A 21,230-nucleotide genomic window follows, 5' to 3' on the forward strand; every position below is an offset into this window, starting at 1 on the left:
GAAATTTCCCGATTACTGACTCGAACTATTAACCTGAATTTTGGGATGTTGCTCCCAATCAACTTCTCATTGAATTAATTTAATTTGGCAGATAAATGACGTTTATAAAATTTAATGACAATCGAGCATTCTCCCAAATCCTCGTGTATTATTGTGGGTCACTTATTTGACTTTTATTTTAGTTTCTAGATACTAAGACTTTTATCAGTGGGATAGTCGGAATTAACAGTATAGAGATCAAAATGTATTAAATCGATAAAGTAAGGGATCATAATCAAACATTTTAAAATTATTGGCCAAAATCGAACAAACTGAAAATATAAAAGATCACCAATATAATTTACCCTAAAATTTGGGTCTAAGGTTTTTTGAAATCTGTTTTTTTTCCAGAAATGGTGGGGGCAATTTTAGTCATTTCGTCAGACGGTTCAAAACTTGAAGTCACATTGGGCAAGCAAATCCAAGCATAATTTCAAGTATTGGTGTTTAGGGGTGCTTATCGAGCGAGTTGATCGGGAGTTAGATAATGTTCGACTTATACTCGTTAAAAAAGTTAGTTCCTCGACTCAAATCAACTCATTGCTCGTTAAAATTTTGTTCTAATCGTGCTAGTTAAGAAAATTTATTGCTTGGCTCGTTTCTCGTCAAGCTCATTGCTCATTAAGCTCATCGAAACTTGAAGTCACATTGGGCAAGCAAATCCAAGCATAATTTCAAGTATTGGTGTTTAGGGGTGCTTATCGAGCGAGTTGATCGGGAGTTAGATAATGTTCGACTTATACTCGTTAAAAAAGTTAGTTCCTCGACTCAACTCAACTCATTGCTCGTTAAAATTTTGTTCTAATCGTGCTAGTTAAGAAAATTTATTGATTGGCTCGTTTCTCGTCAAGCTCATTGCTCATTAAGCTCATCGAAATATTTTTATTTTATTTTATTTTTTTAACTATAAGTAAAATCTACTAAAACTATATATAAATTAATATAAACATAAATTAATAAATTTAATAAACAATTATGAAAACAGTGTATGAAAGAAATTAAAAGTTTAAACATTAAAATAAAAATCCATAAATACATAAAAATAATAATTGAGTTTGATTTTTGGGTGTAATAAAATAATAATTATTAATTAATAAATTATTATTTTTAATTATTTATTAAAAAATTAACATATTATTAATTTATTAATTTTTTATTATCTATTAGTAAATTATTATTATTTTTTTAATGAAATAACCTTTTAAGATAACTACTAAAAAGTTATAAAAAATTAATGAGTTGCTCGCGAACTTATCGAGTCGAGTTAGACTTTGGCCAACTTTGCTCGTTCAGGTTTCGAGTCGAGTCAATTTGAGTCGAGCTTTTACTGAGTATTGATCGAGTCTAATTCGAGCTACTCATAAGTTGCTCAACTCATTAAGCACCCTGTGATGTTATGAAAACATTCATTGTGGTAACCTCAAATTTTAGAAAAAAAATCCAAATATTGATATACTATTTGTCTCTAGATCTGTTTGTTGGATATATCTATTTCAAAATTATAAACACTTGGACTCCTAAATATAATCGGCTTCGGGTGTTGAGTAAAATCAATGGTACTTGACATAACTCAAAATTCTGCAGTAAATATAAAACTTGATAATATTAGTAAACTCTCTCAACTACAAATTTAATTCAAGACACAATTTGTTAATTTTATTTATATTAAAAATTAAAATTTATAATTATAAATTCAATAAGATATACAGTATTTCTGAATTTAAGCTCTCTTAAACATAACCGTGAAAGACATCTCATTGAGCCAAACGCCTAACACCAGTATCATCAATAAAAGCACCCACATCCCTACATAAAACTTTGCAGAAATTACACAACGTTGGACAGAAAACAAGCTTATAACCATCATCATACTTCTCAATCTTAAACCAATTGCCAACACTTTCACGACCAGACTTGCCTTCCACTCCACCACTTGTAACAAACCATTGTCGTGTCGAATCCTCGAAACTTGATGTTCTGGTTCGTGGATACACGGATAACACCTTTCTTGGTGTTGAAAGGGGTAAAGGTTACCAGGAGACCGTTCGACACCTCCAATTGCTCTTGAACGACGTCGAGTGGACAGGTATTGTTGCCGGAGCTGGCAAGAGTCAGGCCTCCTCCTCGACCATGGAAGACCAGAAGAATGTAATAATTGGTGCCGGTGCGGAGTATTTTACCGGAGATGTCGAGGACTGGATCAGGTGCGACACTGGCAGTGGCGCATAGAATAAAAGAAAGTGCTAGGAAGAATGCTGCCCTCGTTATTGTGGGTTTATTTGAATTGAATGGCACATAGATTTAGCACTTATGTGTATATATAGAAAATGGATAATATAATTTTATGAAGTGTGGGTTGAAAATCATTGAGGAAACGTGGGGCGCAATAAAGGGAGCAAGCTGGCTTTGTTTGACCAAACTATGTTGACATTCAACATAGAATTGATTGCATCTGATAGCAATTGACAATGATAACCAGATCGGTGTTAAACCATATTCGGTTAAGTAGTTAAATGGTTGTAGTTAGTTGTAACCGATTATGCAGCAGCTCATTGGAGGCTTTATATAGTTGTTTAACCTGTGTAAATGTTTCATGAAATACATTCATAGTTAATGCCCTCTTTTCTTGCCTTTCTCTCTAAGATACTTCTATAGTTAACATGGTATCATTCGCGTTTAGATCCTGAAACGTTTCTTTTGCTGTTCGTTTTCCTTCCTTTTCCTTGCCTTCTGGATCTTGATTCTTTTTTTCCGAAGAGAAGTCATGGTGCAAGGCATGTCGATGATAGCTGACGATGAACAGCTGACAGAAGCTAGCTCGCATACCTTTGCTAATAAAAGAATCAACGTGTTCTTAACTGACTCGAACTATCTTCTATGGAAGCAGCAAGTGATTCTCATAATCAGAGGGCTTGGACTTGAAGGTTTTCTTGATGACTCCATGGTGGTTCCAGTAAAACTAGTTCTTAACGATGCTGGTGAGTAGATTGTTAATCCAACCTATCTGCAGTATGCGAAGCAAGACAATTCTTTGGCTTCTTTCTACTGTCGGTGCCAACATTCTGCCCTAGTTGGTTATATTCCAAGCTGTCTACCACAAAAATAATGGCCTTGCATTGTCGCCTTAAATCGATGAAGAAAGGCTCTCAATCTATGAGAGACTACACCATGGCTATTAAGAAATATGTGATCTTTTAGCCATGTGTGGTAACCCTATTTCAGACATTGATCACATCGCCACCATTATTAATGGCCTGCCAGTTGAATATGAGCCAACGGTGGCTGCGATCACTACGAGTAGAGAACCATTTTCCCTTTATAATGTGGTGTCGTTTCTTATTGATGTTGAGTCACACCTTGATGACTCATCGAGGTTTCCAATAGCAGTAAATTTCATACGCTACAACACCAACCAAGTCTCGGACACTCAACACTACAAGAACCGTGGGACTTATAAACCTAACAATACCACAAGTAATAAGTATAAGGGGAGACTTAAACAATAGTGTCAACTATGTGGAAAGCTAGGTCATCTAGTTGACACATGCTGGCATAGATTTGATCAAAACTTCAAAGGTGTAATTGCTCAACAAAGCTCCTCATCTAATGACATGTAGGCAAACACGTGTTCATGTTTTTCTCATACATTTGACTACCATTACAGTCCTTTTGTAAATTCCAGTGCAGGAGATGAAGATTCCTCTGCCATTGAGCCAAATGATAATGTGCAGGTTAATGCATTAATGGGTAATGATCCTTTGACCTATGCAAAATGGTCCCTGATTCAGGATCCACGCATCATGTGACTGGCAGTACCTCTACATTCTCGAGCATGAGCTTACACTGGCAGTGGTAAGGTTCACCTAGGAGATGGTTCCACTATTCCGATTTCTCATATTGGTAGAAATGTTTTAAAGACTATCTCTAGGGATCTTTTGCTTGATCAAATGTTATATGTTCCAAAATTTAATAAGAATCTCTTGTCAGTTTCAAAATTTACTCAAGACAATTTAGTTTATTTTGAGTTTCATGCAAGTGCTTTTTATGTTAAGGATGAAAGCACAAGAGTCGTGAGGGAAGCTTGATGGAGGGTTGTACAGATTTGACTGCCAAACTCTGCAAGAAACAACAACACTTAACAACACTATTGCTAAAAATGCCAATGAATACTGGTTGTGGCATAAGAGGTTAGGTCATCCGATAGCTGAGGTGGTGCTGACAACCCTCAATAAAAGGCTAAATATAGATAAAAGTGAAGTTTGTGCACCCTGTCAGATGGGAAAAAGCAAAGCTCAACCCTTTCCTGTGCCACAAACTGTGTACAAACAACCATTTGAATTAGTAGAAGTTGATGTATGGGACCATGCTCCTATTATTTCTAGTGGTTTCAAATACTTTGTGAGCTTTGTTGATTTGTACTCAAGGAACAGTTGGGTTTATCTGTTAAGAAATAAAAGTGAGGTTGTTGTTTCTTTAGAAATGTTTACTGCCTTAGTCTCGAATCAATTTAAAACGAATATCCTTAAATTACAAATAGACACTGGAGGAGAGTTTCGGTTCCTAGAGGTTGTCTCACATAGACTTGGTGTTAAGCTCAGGAAATCATGCCCACATACCTCACAGCAAAATAGGGTGGTGGAAAGGAAACACAGAAATATAGTAGAAACTGCCCTAACTCTACTAGCACAAGCTTCAATGCCTTAAAATTCTGGTCTCATGCGATTCTCAGTGCAGTATATCTCATCAACAGAATGCCCTTCAAGATTCTTGGTAATATCTTTACCTATCTGAAATTATATGACAAGCGTCTTGATTACAATTTCTTCAAAATCTTTGGACGCCAGTGCTTTCCTAATCTTCGGGTGTTCAATAAACACAAACTGGATTTTCGATCCAAGGCATGTGTCATCCTAGGGTACTCCCCTATGCATTATAGTTATCAGTTCATGGATAATCATGGCAGAATTTATGTCTCAGGAAGTGTGGTATTCAATGAGAATGTTTTTCCTTTTTCTCACAAAGCAGCATCCCACGATAGAGATGATAACGAAGCAGTTCGATCAAGAGCCATACCAATTCTTATCAGTCCACACGAGCATTCCAAGGCTGTGTCAAGGTCAGGTGTAAATATTGATATTAATACTGATCAAAGACTAGAGACAAGCAGTGCTAGTCAACCTGTAGCTACAGGTAATGAACTACATCTGCAACCTGAAGAGCAACCAACAAATAATGAATCTGGCTCTCCTGCTCTTGAGTCTGTAGCTAATGCCTCTTCTCATCTTGAACAGTCTGCCTCTAATGAGAAAATTCAAAGTCAAGATACTAGAATGAGTAACAGTCATTCTATGATAACTCGTAGCAAGCATAAGATTTTTAAACCAAAAGTCTACTCCATTCAATGTAAAGAAGTGTCTGGAGACATTCGAGCATCACTCAAAGATGATGACTAGAGGGTGGTTGTTATGGCTAAATATAATGCACTCATTAGTAACAACATATGAGACATTGTTCAGTTACCAGCTGGTAGAAAAGCCATTGGCTGCAAATGGCTCTTCAAGGTGAAAAAGAATGTTGATGGCTTAGTAGAAAGGTTGAAAGCCAGACTGGTTGCCAAAGGGTATTCTCAGATAACAGGTTATGATTTTATGGACACATTTAGTCCTGTGGTTCGGTTTTTTTACAATAAACATATTGATTTCACTGGATGTTTCATGTCACTGGAAAATAAGGCAGGTGGATGTGAACAATGCCTTTCTAAAAGGTGATCTAAGCGAGGATGTCTACATGCAACAGGTCCCTGGCTTTGAATAACAGTCCAGTAATGGAGATGTCTTGGTGTGCAAGCTAAAAAAGGCACTGTATGGGTTAAGGAAAGCTCTAAGAAACTGTTTCTTAAGTTGAGAGAGTTATTGCTTAGCTTAAGGTTCAAGCCTTCAAGGGCAGATTCCTCATTGTTTATTTGCCAAGAGGATCATAAAGTAGTGTACATGGTTGTGTATGTGGATGACATTCTCATCACATGGAGTTCCCAGCTGAAAGTTGATCAAATCATTCATGCACTTCACGAGAAGTCCAAAATACATATGAATGGTTGGTCTCCCAAAAATTGAAAGCAAGCAATAGAACAAAAAAACCCATTAAGAGGTATTTTTTTAACTTTCTTTTCCATTTCAAATAGAATTTTTGTTTGAAATAAGAGAAAAGTTAGGTTGTTATATTTATATGATATTTTGGGCTCCACAGTGGTGCTCTCTTTGGCTGCATACGTTGTTTGGAACCTCACTGAGGGGGATATTGGTGCTTTACTCGGGTCATTTGATTGGAGGAGGTAAAAAGTTGAGTTTTGTGAGGAGTTAGAGGGTTTGAGTGTTTTTAAACTTCAATTTTGGATGTTTGTAGAATATATTTAGTAGTTTTAGTTTATTTTATGTTAAATTTAGGTTTGTTTGGCCATATATGGTGGTGGCCGGAGGGGAGAACTACGTTTATGTATGACAAATGAGTGGATGTTAGGGGTTTTGTGAGCGATCGACGAAAAAAAGAAAAGAGGGAGATTTTGAGAGAAAATTAAAAAGGGAAATAAGAGTTTTTAGGTAAGTTTCAAAATAGCCAAAAAAAGAAAATTTCTTAGTTATATCTCGACCTACCCAACACTGGATCCATGAAGGATCATTGTTTCTGAGTTGGGTGTTAATTACATAAGTAGCTCGTATACTTTTTTGTACTATTTTGTTTTCTTCTTGTTACTAATTGTGCTAACTTCAGATTTAACCTACTAACTTTAAATTTGTTACATTTTTGTATTATAGCCACACAGTGACCCATTCCAAGATATGACCCGAATTATTACACCCTGGGTAAAATTATAATTTTAACTGTTAACACTTTATTTTTCATGTAATTTTACTTTTTTTGTTGCGACTTTTAATTTTTATTATTTTTTTAATTTTAGCATTCAGTTATTGCTTTATTTTATTTCAGTCCTTTAACTTAATGCACCTTAATTTTATGTCTTTAAAATTATAATATTTTTATATTTTACATTTTTATTTCAGTCCATTTTATTTAATGCATTTTAATTTTCAACATTTGAATTTTAGCCCTTAAATTATTGTGATATATATTTCAGAACCCATGTTTATTTTTCCTTTAATTTTAGCACTTTTTATAGCATTTATTATTTCAGCTTTTAAATTCTAAACTTTATTTAATTCAGTCCTTTCCTTCATTATTTCAAGCTTATCATTTTGCAATTACTTCAATTTAGTCGTCATACATGTATAATTTTATTTAAATTTCAGTATTGAATTTTGCATATTTTCAATTTTGTCCAAGATTCAATTTCTAAAACTTAGATTACCCCCTAGGTTTAGATTTTTCTCAATTTAGTCTTTAATTTAGTCCTTTATTTTATTTAAAATAATCTTCGCTTATGCTTGGGGTTCTATTCTAATTATGTGATTAATTTTTAGAATTTATCTAGGATCAATATTAGATCCTTACATTTAGATTTAGTCTCATTAGGTCCTTCAAATAAATAATTTGTTCTTAACTGAAATTGACAAGCGTCGTAATTGTCAAATAAAAATTCCTTAATCTAAAAAATAAATAAAATTAAATAAAGTGTAGTAAAAAGAAGAATGGTCGATCCACATGGACTTTGGAGCTTCTGAGGTTGATTTACTTTGATCCTAAAAAAAATAAAGAATATAAAGGGGGTTTAGAATTGAAATGTAAAAATTTAAGAATTGAAAAAAAGTAAATAAAGTAAAATTTAAAGAAAATCAAATGAATAAAAATAGACTCAGGCTTCGCTCTTCCTCAATTCCCACTGATCATCGAAACATATTTTACTTCGGATACATGTCGGTTAAAGTCTATAAGGCCAAACCCTTGCAACTTACTTTTCTCTCTGGAAAACCAATATTCCCAAGCCTATCTCCGAAATTCAGTTCTTACTTGAACTAACCACGGCTATCGCCATTAGTACAATGTAGCATTAAGTGCTAGAAAAGCATGTGCTCGGATTATGGTTTCTCAATGAGAATCAAATCCGATCTTGATTAATCGTAGCGGACTGTGTCTAAGTTTGTTCTCAGTAAGTTGAATTATGACCAACCGATTCTTTCTTCAAATTGTAAATCCAAACAACAATTAAACTAACGTCAAATTTTTGAAGTTGAAGTGAAAATTTTAAAGAAAAGGTCGATTATCATATCAAGATTACAGTGAGCCGAGAAAGTTATGAAGATATTACATGCTTTTCAATTTTCACAATAGGAATTGAGTCATCGCTTAGGCCCTTAGCTAATAAAAAGATTAGCTAAGCATGATCGAAATCATACTTAGCATTTGTTTTAAAAATAAATTAAAAGAAAACTAAAAAGAAAGGAAAAGAACTTTCAAAGAAAACCCAAGAGTGTAACACCCTAATCCAATTTTTTGAGTTAATCGATCGATGGAATCGGGCGAAAGGGGGGTGAATTGGCAATTTTAAAAATGGTGGAAGCTTTTTGCAGAAAATTGAAAGAAGTTGCACAACGATTTAGAGTGGTTCGACTTTATCAACCAATGTATATTTCCACTACCTTAGCTATCCACACTAAGGATTTTCCAACAAATTCACTAATTTGTTCTTTCTTTTGAGGACAAAGTGTAACCTTACAACTCCCTCAAGAATTATACCCCAATTCTTGAGCACACTCTTTTTCAAAGAGAGATACACAAATTTGCAAACTTATAAGGAAAACATCACAAGGCAATATGTTTGCACAATTCTAGAACAAGATAAGAACACTCAAAGATAATTACAATCGAGCACAAATTGTTTTCTTGAAAGCAAAATAAATATTGAAAGGAAATTTGGCTTGAATTGCAAAACTTTATGTTTGATGCTTTCTCTCTTGCTTCTCTATGATTTCTTCTTTCCTGTTTTTGATCAATGGCTTCAGAACTTATTTAAATACTCCTTCAAATGATTCTGAATGTTGGGGATTGTTAGTGGAGTCAATATAGCCGTTTAAATGTGAAAACAATTAATAAATTCAGTTGGGAGCGTTAGTACATCGATGCATATCCATGGTGCATCGGTGCATCAAGTGTAAAATTCAAATATTTTGACTGTTGGACCCTTAGTGCATCAGTGCACTAAGAGTGCATCGATGCATAAAATGCATTCGATGTTTCAAAGTTGCCTGAGTGCATCGATGCATGGCTGGTGCATCGATGCATCAAATACATGTGATGTTTTCATAAAACTCTGAGTGCATCGATGCATAGTATGTACATCGATGCATGAAATGCATTCGATGTTCAATTTATTCCATGGTACATCGATGCATGGATTGGTGCATCGGTGCATCACTTTGAAAAATTGATTTTAGGCTTGATTTTGGTTCAAAATACTTCGTGAAAATTGTTTCAAAAATATATTAAGTATAAAACACAAATTTACACATTTAGTAAGGTTTGAAATTGATCTTGAAGACTTGGAGTAATAATTTGATATTCAAATAATTAAATCGAATATACTTAGAAAATCATTTGTAAAATTTTAAAATTCATTTATACTTAATTTGTTATATCGAAACATCAAAATGTTTTCAACAATCTCCCCTTTTTGATATAACAAAACATGTGTGTAATTTTAAGATTTTCTTTGAAAATAAATTTTGAAAAATTAAGTTTGAAATTACTCCCCCTTAGTTTAACACTTATCCCCTTTAAAACATTTTAACACTTAACACTTCTCCCCTTTTTTGCTAAATCAAAAAGACTTAAAAATCGATTTAAACAAGGTTTTGAAAAGCATATCCAATTTATTAAATATATATATATATATATAGCTTAAGCTACTAAGATCAAAGATCAAAAGAGAGATTAGCCATTAGTTATAATTCAATATTCATAATCAAATGTGAAATGGCATAAATTGGTCATAATGCAACTAATATGTAAATGATCCAAAAATAAATATTAAGCTCAAAATGAAAGTTAAAACCAAATCAAATATATAAACATGTAAGTTCAAATATCCAATTATCCAACAAATTCAAACATCTAAGGATCCAAAATAAACAATCCAGAAACATCAAAATCAATCCAAGTTTTAGAAAACCAAGAAAGCATAACAAGGATAGATCTACTTCATCGGAGGATCAGGAGGAGGAGGATAATGAGCTCGAACTTCAAGAGTGAGAGCGTCCATTCGTTCACACATCTCCCACTGAAACTCAATAATCTGAGACTCCATGGAGGCAAACCTCATATCAAACAACTCTAAGAAAGATCGAAAATATAGTGGTGTTTGATCTTCTTGTCGTGCTGGTTCCGGTGTAGGCTCATCGTCTGGTACGTGATCGCCGATATCTTGCATGAGCTGCTGAAATTATAGATCATTGTCAGCATCCGTTGTTGTTGGAGGAGGAGGAGCACGAGAAGAGCTAGGAGCAGCTCGTGAAGAACTCGCTCCCGGAGTTTGCTTACCGGGTCGAAATACCCAAAGATCGGTTACCTCCTCTTGTTTCCAATCGGCTTTCTTCAACGAGATAAGATTGATTGGGTTTTGGAGAGGAATTGGATTATAAAGAGAGACATTTAGACTAATTTTGATAAAAAGGTTACTAAGAAGACATTCATAAACTATTGTTTCGACATGTTTTGAAGGAACAATGTTTATGATATCCACTAGTTGACTACAAATAATGTGGGGCAAATTTATTTTGTTTTTATTCTTGAGATAGTGCATCGACCATAAATCCCTAGCTCGAAGAGTGGAGTACCTACCTCCGGATGGTCTAAACCACCAAGAGATCATCAAATGAAGAAAACGATCGTGATGAGAACGTAGAGTACTAACACTAGCGTTTGGAACATAGGGATAATCCACAATTTCATTCTCATTAAATAAACCTTCTTCATCTAACCCAAAATGGAAAGCTATAGTCTTGTGGTCAATATTAATATATTGGCCTAAAAGATATGATCTAATTGCTATAGTCCCACATTGAGTTTGGTTTTAAATGCATACCGCATTGGAAAAGAAAATGCGGACTAACTGATGATAGACGATAGGTTTGAGGTGAAACATTTTATCAAACTTCCAAGTTTTAAGAATCGGAAGGTATTCGAAGTCAATATCTATCATGGCTTGAAGAGAAGGAATACACTCTTCCCGGATTCTATAGGATTGGAAAGAATTTATGTACCTAGAGTATAAGTCAACTCTACGATGTTCAGGCATATTAAAACAGGATCCTATAAGAGATGTAGGTGGTAGAGGAACATGATTAGGAGGTTGGTTTGAACGAGAACGACTCAATGAAGTTCTAGGGCGTTTGGGATTAGACATGGTTTAGGAATCGGAAAAAGGAATGAAACCTGCAATTTGAAACGCATGTATGCACAATAATCAATCCCAAAACTCAATTGAGTCCTTAATAATTCAAGGTTCTCTAAACCGAATCCTAATGGGCAAGGTTTTGAAAACTATTTGAAAATATTTTTTGAAAAATCATAATATGTATAGTTTTCACGAAAACAACATAATTAAATCAAAAACATCAAATTTAAAAATTAAATTCAGATTTTTGATTATTTTAATTTCGAAAATTCAAAAATTCTTTGAAAATTTGTGAGTTTTTGATGAAATTGGTTGTAAAATCTAGTTTGAAATCATCAAACAATCAATGCCCGATATAATGTTCAACCTAGAACTAATTAAGACTAGTCCTAAGATCAAAATATGATAAACTAGAAGTTTTTAGAAAAATACCTTGAAAATTTCGAATTGATGAGAATGAGATGTTGTGTTGCACAATTTAATGATAGTAGTAGGATATAGTGATGAAAAGCTCGAAGATTCTGATTAATTCTCGTTGATTTTGAGCAAAAAAGGAGATTTTAGATGAGAGAGGGACGAACAGCGTAGTGGAGTGTTTTGAAGAGTTTTGAGAAAATGAAGAAAATCAGGGTTTTTATCCAAAAAACTGACGGATGCATCGATACATGGCCTTGTGCATCGATGCACATTCAAGGCGTGCATCGGTGTACCTTCATGGTGTATCGATGCACATTCAAGGGATGCATCAATGCACTGTTAGGTGTATCGATGTACTAAGCACAAAAATGTCAAAAATCTGTTTTAAACACTCAAAATTCTAAATTAATTAGCTCTAGTGGTATTGGCAACTCACATATTGAAAATTAATCATGTTCAATCAATCAAATTAAACCTTAAACTACATTTGAACATAAAGTTAATTTTCACCAAGAATCATAAACTCCCCCTAACTAAAAGCAAAGAATGCAATAAAGAATATTACAAGCATTTTTCATTTTATCTTTAAAAGTGCTAAAATTATTTTAAACACTAAGTGAAGACAGGTCAGATAAACCTAATTCTCTCCTAAGTGTCCAAAAACATTCCTTGTTTAGGCTTTGTAAAGATATCCGCTAATTGGTGCAAAGTATCAACAAATTCTAGAACTACATCTTCTTTAGCGACATGGTCTCTAATGAAGTGATGTCTTATTTCAATATGCTTAATTCTAGAGTGTTGGATGAGATTTTTAGTGAGACAAATAGCACTAGTATTGTCACACTTGATAGGAATGGTACCTACTTCAATTCCATAATCAAAAAGTTGTTGTTTCATCCATAAAACTTGTGCAGAACAACTACCGACTGAAATATATTCTACTTCAGTGGTAGATAATGCAACACAATTTTGTTTCTTTGAAAACCAAGAAATCAACATATTTCCAAGGAATTGGCAAATACCGGAGGTGCTTTTCCTATCTAATTTGCATCCTCCGTAATCCGCATCAGAGAAGGCATGCAAGCTAAAACTAGAGTCTCTAGGATACCAAAGTCCTAAATTAGGAGTGTCCTTAAGGTATCTAAAGATTCTCTTAACAGCTAGCAAATGTGATTCCTTAGGGCATGATTGAAATCTAGCACATAAATAAACACTAAACATAATGTCTGGTCTACTTGCAGTTAGATAAAGAAAAGAATAAATCATTGACCTATATAATTTAACATCCACACATTTACCTCCTTCATCTATGTTAAGCTTTGTTGATGAGCTAATTAGAGTGTCATGCGGTTTCCCATTTTCCAGTCCAAACTTCTTGAGCATGTCTTTGACGTACTTAGCTTGATTGATGAAGATGCCATCTTTTCTTTGCTTGATTTGGAGTCCCAAGAAAAATGAGAGCTCCCCCATCATGCTTATCTCGAATTTACTTTGCATTAGCATAGAAAATTCTTGGCAAAGAACATCATTAGTAGAACCAAATATTATATCATCAACATAAATTTGAACTACTAATAAATATTTACCTTTATTCTTTAAAAACAATGTAGTGTCAACCTTCCCTTTTGAAAAAAATTTTCAATTAAAAAGTTTGACAATCTTTCATACCATGCTCTAGGAGCTTGTTTTAAACCGTAAAATGCTTTTGTCAATTTAAGAACATGATCTAGAAATTTTGAATCTTCAAAACCTGGAGGTTGTTCCACATACACTTCTTCTTTTATAAAACCATTTAAAAATTCACTTTTAATATCCATTTGATATAATTTAAATTCATGAAAGCATGCAAATGCTAATAACATTCTAATTGCTTCCATCCTAGTTACGGGAGCGTATGTTTCATCATAGTCTATGCCCTCTTCTTGAGTATACTCTGAAGCAACAAGTCTAGCCTTGTTTCTCACTATATTACCACTTTCATCAGGCTTATTCCTAAATACCCATCTAGTACCTACAGTAGATTTATTGCTAGGACTTTCAACTGATGTCCATACTTTACTTCTCTCAAATTGATTTAACTCTTCTTGCATAACCATAATCCAATAATCATCATTTAATGCTTCTTTAATAATCTTAGGCTCAATGCATGAGATAAATGCAACATAATTACAAATATTTCTAAGAGAAGATCGAGTTGTTACCCCTTTGGATGGATCACCTATAATCTCACCATCCTTGACATAGTTGTATTCCATTGGGAAAGATACTTCCCTTTCTTCAATGGTTGGATTCTCGAGAGGTCCTTGAGTTTCCTCATCTTTCGTTTATTTCTTTGATGATGGTTCTCCAATGTCATGTCCAACACCATTTATATTTATAATGCTTACATCATCATTCACACAAAAATCCTTCCTCGGAAGGGGATTATCATCGAAAACAACATGTATAGACTCTTCTACAACTAAAGTTATTTTATTAAATACTCGATAAGCTTTAGAATTTAAGGAATAACCCTAAAAAATTCTTTCATCACTTGTAGCATCAAATTTTCCAAGGTTTTCTTTACTGATGTTTAAAACAAAACATTTACATCCAAAATGATGAAAATAGCTAATGTTAGGCTTTTTATTTTTGAAAATTTCATATGGAGTTTTCTTTAAAATCGGCCTAATCATTACTCAATTTACAACATAACAAGCGGTATTTGTGGCTTCCTCCCAAAAATATTTTGACAAATAGTTTTCACAGAGCATGATTCTAGCAATTTCTTCTAAAGTTCGATTTTTCCTCTAAAAAACTCCATTTTGTTGAGGGGTTCTAGGTGCTGAAAAATTATGGCTAATACCATTAGAATTAAAAAACTCAGTAAATCCAAGATTTTCAAATTCAGTTCCATGATCACTCCTAACACTAGTTATAGAGTAACCTTTTTCGTTTTGGATTACTTTTGAAAACGTGATGAATTTTTCTAATGCTTCATCTTTAGTACTTAAGAATAGAACCCAAGTATATCGAGAATAGTCATCTACCAAGACAAATGCATATTGTTTTCCACCCAACCTAGTAGTTCTAGATGGCCCAAAAAGATCTAAGTGGATCAATTGTAATACTCTACTAGTTGATACATCGTTAATGAATTTAAAAGAATCTCACTTTTGTTTTCCTTTAGCACAAGCATCACAGATTTTATCATTATTAAATTTTAGTTTAGGCAACCCTTGAACTAAATCACCTTGAATTAGCCATTGCAAAACTCTCATACTAACATGTCCTAGTCTCCTATGCCATAACCTACTATCATGCTCATCCTTAGCAACTAAGCATAAATTAGTCATATCAATAAAATCCAAATGCACCATGTGAATGTTTCCTATTCTATGACCAACAAGCATAATCAGAGTAGATGCAATGTCAATTAATTTTGCAAACACTTAATTTAAAAATAAGACATTGTATCTTTTGTCAAATTCACCTAATCGGATTATGCTTTAATCCATTCACATACAAAACATTATGCAATGATGATTATCGAGATTAAGAGCACATGCATAAAGTTTTTGAAAATGTTACGCATTAAAAGTTGATATCATTGAAAATTTGAAATCTATGCATAAACATTAAAAAGTTTAAGGTCAAAAATTTGTAAAACCAAAGTTCTTGAAAAATCGATATTAATTGTTAAATAGATATCAATTACATTTTAAAAACAATTTTGACCAAAAATTAATATGATGAACTAAAGTTTATAAAACATTACCAAAAATTATTATGTTCATCATACAATATCTTTCAACATACATGAGATAAAACATAATCATTTAGAATTATTCAACATTTAAAACCTCATGCATGCATAAACTAAATGAGCAACCAAATAAAATAAAAACATTAAGTTTAGAGGTTACCCGTTCCATTTTCATGTCTGGCTAGAGCATTTTGAATATCATCATCTTCATTATCATTGCTCCCACACACCTACAAGAGACATTTAAGTAGATTTTGGTATCCAAATTGCTTTGGATCCTTGAACATTAGTTTCAATGCCTCTTGTTCCTTCTGGAACCCATACTTGTCTAATTTTAAATTGTTTTCCTTTCTTTAAAGGATACGTATGTTCCTTATGACCATGATAATGACAATGTGAACATATTGTCATTATTGAACTAGATGAATTATTTAAAATGATCTCTTTTTCTTTTTTTAAACATTCAAGCTTAACTTTCAAATCGAAATTTTCTTTTTCAATACTTTCAAATTATTTTTGAAAGCTCTAAATCCTTCTTCAAGATTTCATTTTGTTTTTCAAAATCCATTTTTGTATCTAGAAGAAGTTTGTTTAATTTGAAAATTTCTTTTTCAAAGCTTTTCAGATTTTATTTTTGAAAGCTCCAACTCATTTCTCAACATTTCATTTTGATTTTTCAAGTCTGTTTTAGCTTTGAAAAGAAGATCATTTTTAGCTATAAATTTAGAAATCAAATTCCTATATTTGGAGTTCATGGTCTCAAACTCCGAAAATAATTCATCATAAGCATCTTGTAACTCATTAAAAGATTTTCAATTTAATTTATTTGAGTTAGAAGATACCTTTGGCTCTATGAGAGCTAATAGAGACATCATCTTTATTGGTTCTTATTCTTCATTGTCTCCTTAGATCTCCTCAAGCTTATCCCACATTACCTTGGCAATTGAACAAGAAGAAACTCCTTTATATATATTAGGATCAATTGCACAGCATAACATGTGCATAGCCTTTGTGTTTTGTTGAGCTTTCTTCTGTTCTTGATCACTCCACTTCTTTGCCTTTTTCGTTGGAGAGGAATACCCTTTCTCGATTATCATCCAAGCTTCCATATCAAATGCTTGGATAAATATCATCATAAACCTCTTCCAACGACGATAATTTGTTCCGTTGAAGTGTGAAGGAACGTCAATTGGTCTGGATTCTTCTATGGAGACTGAACCGGAAGTGGACGCCATCTTTATCGATTTAACTCTTCCCAAATCGACTCAAGAGGTGGTTAAACCTTCAAATGAGTGAGGCTCTGATACCAATTATTGAGTTAATCGATCGATGGAATCGGCCAAGAGGGGGTGAATTGGCAGTTTAAAAAATGGTGAAAGCTTTTTGTAGAAAATTGAAAGAAATTGCACAGCGATTTAGAGTGGTTGACTTTTTCAACCAAAGTCTACGTCCACTTCCTTAGCTATCCACACTAAGAATTTTTCAACAAATTCACTAATTTGTTCTTTCTTTTTAGGACAAAGAGTAACTTTACAACTCCCTCAAGAATTATACCCCAATTCTTGAGCGCACTCTTTTTCAAAGAGAAATACACAAATTTGCAAACTTACAAGGAAAACCTCACAAGGAAATATGTTTGCACAATTCTAGAACAAGATAAGAACACTCAAAGATAATTACAATCGAGCACAAATTATGTTCTTGAATGCAAAATGAATATTGAAAGGAAATTTGGCTTGAATTGCAAAAACTTGATGTTTGATGCTTCCTCTCTTGTTTCTCTATGATTTCTTCTTTCTTGTTTTTGATTAATGGCTTCAGAACTTGTTTAAATACTCCTTCAAATGATTTTGAATGTTGGGGATGGTTAGTGGAGTCAATATAGCCTTTTATGTGTGAAAACAATTAATAAAATCAGTTGGGAGCGTCAGTGCATCGATGCATACCCATGCTGCATCGATGCATACCCATGCTGCATCGGTGCATCCAGTGTAAAATTCAAATATTTGGACCGTTGGACCCTTAGTGCATCGGTGCACTAAGAGTGCATCTATGCATAAAATCTATTCGATGTTTCAAAATAGCCTGAGTGCATCGATGTATGGATAGTGCATCGATGCATCAAATGCATTCGATGTTTTCATAAAATTCTGAGTGCATCGATGCATGGATTGGTGCATTGGTGCATCACTCTAAAAAATTGATTTTAGGCTTGATTCTGGTTCAAAATACTTTGTGAAAATTGTTTCAAAAATATATTAAATATAAAAAACAATTTTACACATTTATTAAGGTTTGAAATTGATCTTGAAGACTTGGAGTAATAATTTGATATTCGAATAATTAAATCGAATATACTTAGAAAATCATTTGTAAAATCTTAAAATTCATTTATACTTAATTTGTTATATCGAAACATCAAAATGTTTTCAACACAATTAGACCCGAAGATCCATGGATTACAATGTTACACGGGGCTACCAAAATAGTGACCCAAAGTTTTCTTTTAAAACTGCTTGTAAATCTCTAAAATTTAGAAATTCATAATGTAATATAAAACATAATAATAAATTGGGTTTACAAATAATGGGGAACTCCAAATATAAATCAAAAAAAATAATACAAAATATTGCGTTCCAAAAAGAGTTACGACTGGAAACATAATACGGTCCATAACAGTAGATGCCCTCTAAAGATGACTCAAGACGTATTATAAGAGGTCTCTGGAAATCTGAATCTATTATACTGGAATATCTAATGATAATAGCTCCCCACGATATGCTTCATAAGAACCTGCACACGGAAACACATTCTGAGCGCTAAGCTTATGAGTTTAGTGACTCACTAAAAACTGTACTATATTATATGCATTCACTAAAGAAAATGGAAAGTGGCACATGTATGAGTATATAACTACTGGGCTGTTAATCTGTGGTTGTCATCATGGTGCGACTGAAGGATTCTTCATCTCGGATCTCACGCACCCTTCTAGCACTATCGAAGGACCATCGGGCAATCCTGGATGAGATTTAAAATTCTGCATCAGAACGTATACCTACCAACTTACTCCATCAAATCTTGGGGCATCTGGCGCCTATTTGGCTGCTGTAGTTTCGTGACACTAAAATGGATTCACTAACTGTCGTATTTCTGGTAAAAGGAACTTGGGGTCTTGATTGTTTCCCTAGCGTCAAACAATGCTAGTTTTATGTAAACCTATATATTTTTTGTTTGTAATGCTATGATATTAATTATTGTTCTCGCTTGAAGTCTTATTTGAAGATCTACTGAATTTTTGGGGTACCTCGAGTATAATTCCCTTAAAATCTGACCTTTTGTCCAAACAGACTGAAATTATCGATACTAGCCCAAAAGTATCGTTACTCCTACAAAAATTTTGATACTTTATATAAGTATCAATACTTTAAAGTAGTCTGTAATGCCCAATTTTGATACTTTATGGGAGTTTTTAAACTATGACCCAAAATATCAATACTCTTACCCAGAAACACAATTTTGCCCAAGAAGAAGAACAAGTTTCGATACTATCCCTCTTGTATTGAAACTCAACCTACAGAGAGCATAAAATAGTTGCAAAAACTCCTATTATACCTTAGTGAGGTCCCCAAACATTAATAATGTTTTATAAAGATACAAAGGAGCATAAATAGGGCTTTAAACATGTTTATAACTCTAAAACATGAAATCTACCCTGGGAATCCTTCAAGCTTATGCACCCTACAACTTTCATCTAAATGACTTACATATGGTATAGTTCAGTCAAGAGTGAGTTACCTTTGATACTAAACTACTAAAAACACCCAATGCTCAACCAAGGGTGAGTTTTTCCTTCCCTTTAGCTTTAGTGCTTTCTCCAACCCCCCTCACTAAACAAGATTCAAAATAAAGATTACTAGCTGAAAGTGAAGGATAATAAGGGTTTAAAAACACTTTCTATAGCTATGAAACACTAAAAATAAGCCAAAGTTTCTGAATTCCTTAAACCCCTTTAAAACCCATTTTTATCATCCATCACCAAACTTTGCAAGAGTGGGTTTGAAATGAAGCTTGGGAAGAGTAGAATATGGTTCTTACCTTGGTATAAAGGGAAAATTAGAGATAAACTAAAGCTCCCACCTTTGCTCAAGTTTTCTAAGAAAGAAGGTGAAACCTTGGAAGAAAAAAATGATAAATGAGAGTTGAGAAAATGGGGAAGGGAAACAAACATGAAATCAACTCTAATTAAAGGATTTCAACTTTATTTTTGAATAATGGTATAATTGCTTCCTTTATCCCTCTAATTCTAACTATAAATTTAAAACACCCATTTTATTCACTATTGGGCTTACCTTAAGCCTAAATCATCTTTAATTTGGGTTAAGACTTCCTACAAGCTAATGAACTCAACCAATTCCCATCTCGAGTTAGCCCAATACTTCTAACTTAGGATTTGGGGTGTTACAACTCTCACCTCCTAAATAAAATTGCATCCTCAAATTTACCTGGGTAGAAGAGGTGGGGATACTAAAGCTTCACGTCCTCCTCTATTTCCCATGTTGTTTTTTCAATGCCATGGTTCCTCCATAACACTTTCACAAATGGGATCCTCTTATTTTTTGACTCATGCACTTCGCTCTCCAAGATTCTCATTGGTTCCTCTTGATAGGTTATATTTGAACTGACCTCAATCTGTCCTAATAGTATGACGTGCGAAAGATCAGAACAATATTTTCTAAGCATAGATACATGGAACACATTGTGAATACGCTCCAACTCTAGTGGTAAAGCTAGTCTGTAAGCCACTAATCCAATTCTCTTAAGCACCTCATAAGGTCCTATGAAACGAGGAGTCAACTTGCCCTTGCGCATGAAACGAAGAACCTTCTTCAAAGGGGAAACCTTGAGGAATACATTGTCCCCAACTACCCAACTGCGAACTCGATATCCTTACACTTCAAATATGCATTAGACCTCTATCTTTCTAAAGCTTTTTTAAGTTTGTTTTGAATCAATAGAACATTCTTCTCATTCTCTCTAATTAAGTCTGGGCCTACAATCTTACTCTCACTTAGCTCCATTTAACAAAGTAAAGTCCTACACTTACGCCCATATAAGGCCTCGAATGGAACCATTTGAATGCTCTCGAGAATATGGATAACTCGTTCTGACTGTATATCTGTCTAAGGATGAAACGTTGTGTTGAAGTGTAGTCGGGTACCTAGGGACTCATGAAGAGCTTTCCAAAAGTGAGAAGTAAAATTACGTTCTCTATCAGAAATGATGGAAGTCGATACACCGTGTAACCTCACTATCTCATGGATATACAACTGAGCTAACCTCTCTAAGGTATAGTCCATCCTAACTAAGAAAAATTGAGCTGATTTCGTTAGACAATCTAATATGACCCAAACTGCATCATACCTCTGTTTGGTCATTGGTATGCCTGTCACAAAGTCCATGGCTACCTTGTCCCATTTTCGCTGAGGAATCTAAATAGGCTGAAGCAAACCTGAGGGAACCTGGTGTTCTGCCTTAACATATTGATACACTATACATCTCGTTACGAACTCAGACACTTCTCTTTTCATACCTGACCAATAGAACAATCTGTGAAGCTCTTGGTACATCTTGTTACTACTTGGGTGAACAAAGAGTGGAGTATAGTGTGACTCATGGAGAATCTTA

At 33.8% G+C, this 21,230-nt stretch overlaps 1 protein-coding gene and 1 pseudogene across 1 annotated transcript; both read right to left on the reverse strand.

The window, feature by feature from the left end:
* Window positions 1-1,784: 1,784 nt before the first annotated feature.
* Window positions 1,785-2,319, reverse strand: LOC120214584 (annotated as a pseudogene).
* A 17,750-nt stretch (window positions 2,320-20,069) lies between these two features.
* LOC120214597 lies at window positions 20,070-21,020 on the reverse strand. Its single transcript, XM_039212453.1, has 2 exons — window positions 20,967-21,020; window positions 20,070-20,444 (listed from the first exon to the last, which is right to left on the reverse strand). The coding sequence occupies exons 1-2, from the start codon at window positions 21,018-21,020 to the stop codon at window positions 20,070-20,072; spliced, it is 429 nt and encodes a 142-aa protein (XP_039068384.1).
* Between the last annotated feature and the right edge of the window lie 210 nt (window positions 21,021-21,230).

This window comes from Hibiscus syriacus, unplaced genomic scaffold (genome assembly GCF_006381635.1).
Source record: "Hibiscus syriacus cultivar Baekdansim isolate YM2019G1 unplaced genomic scaffold, ASM638163v2 tig00110076_pilon, whole genome shotgun sequence".
NCBI lineage: Eukaryota > Viridiplantae > Streptophyta > Magnoliopsida > Malvales > Malvaceae > Hibiscus > Hibiscus syriacus.

Bases quoted from the DNA above. Each gene is read 5' to 3' on its own strand.
- LOC120214597 (XM_039212453.1), bottom strand. From the start codon at position 21,020: ATGGGACAAGGTAGCCATGGACTTTGTGACAGGCATACCAATGACCAA. The intron at 20,445-20,966 runs GTATGATGCAGT...GTATTCCTCAAG, and splicing joins ATACCAATGACCAAACAGAG to GTTTCCCCTTTGAAGAAGGT.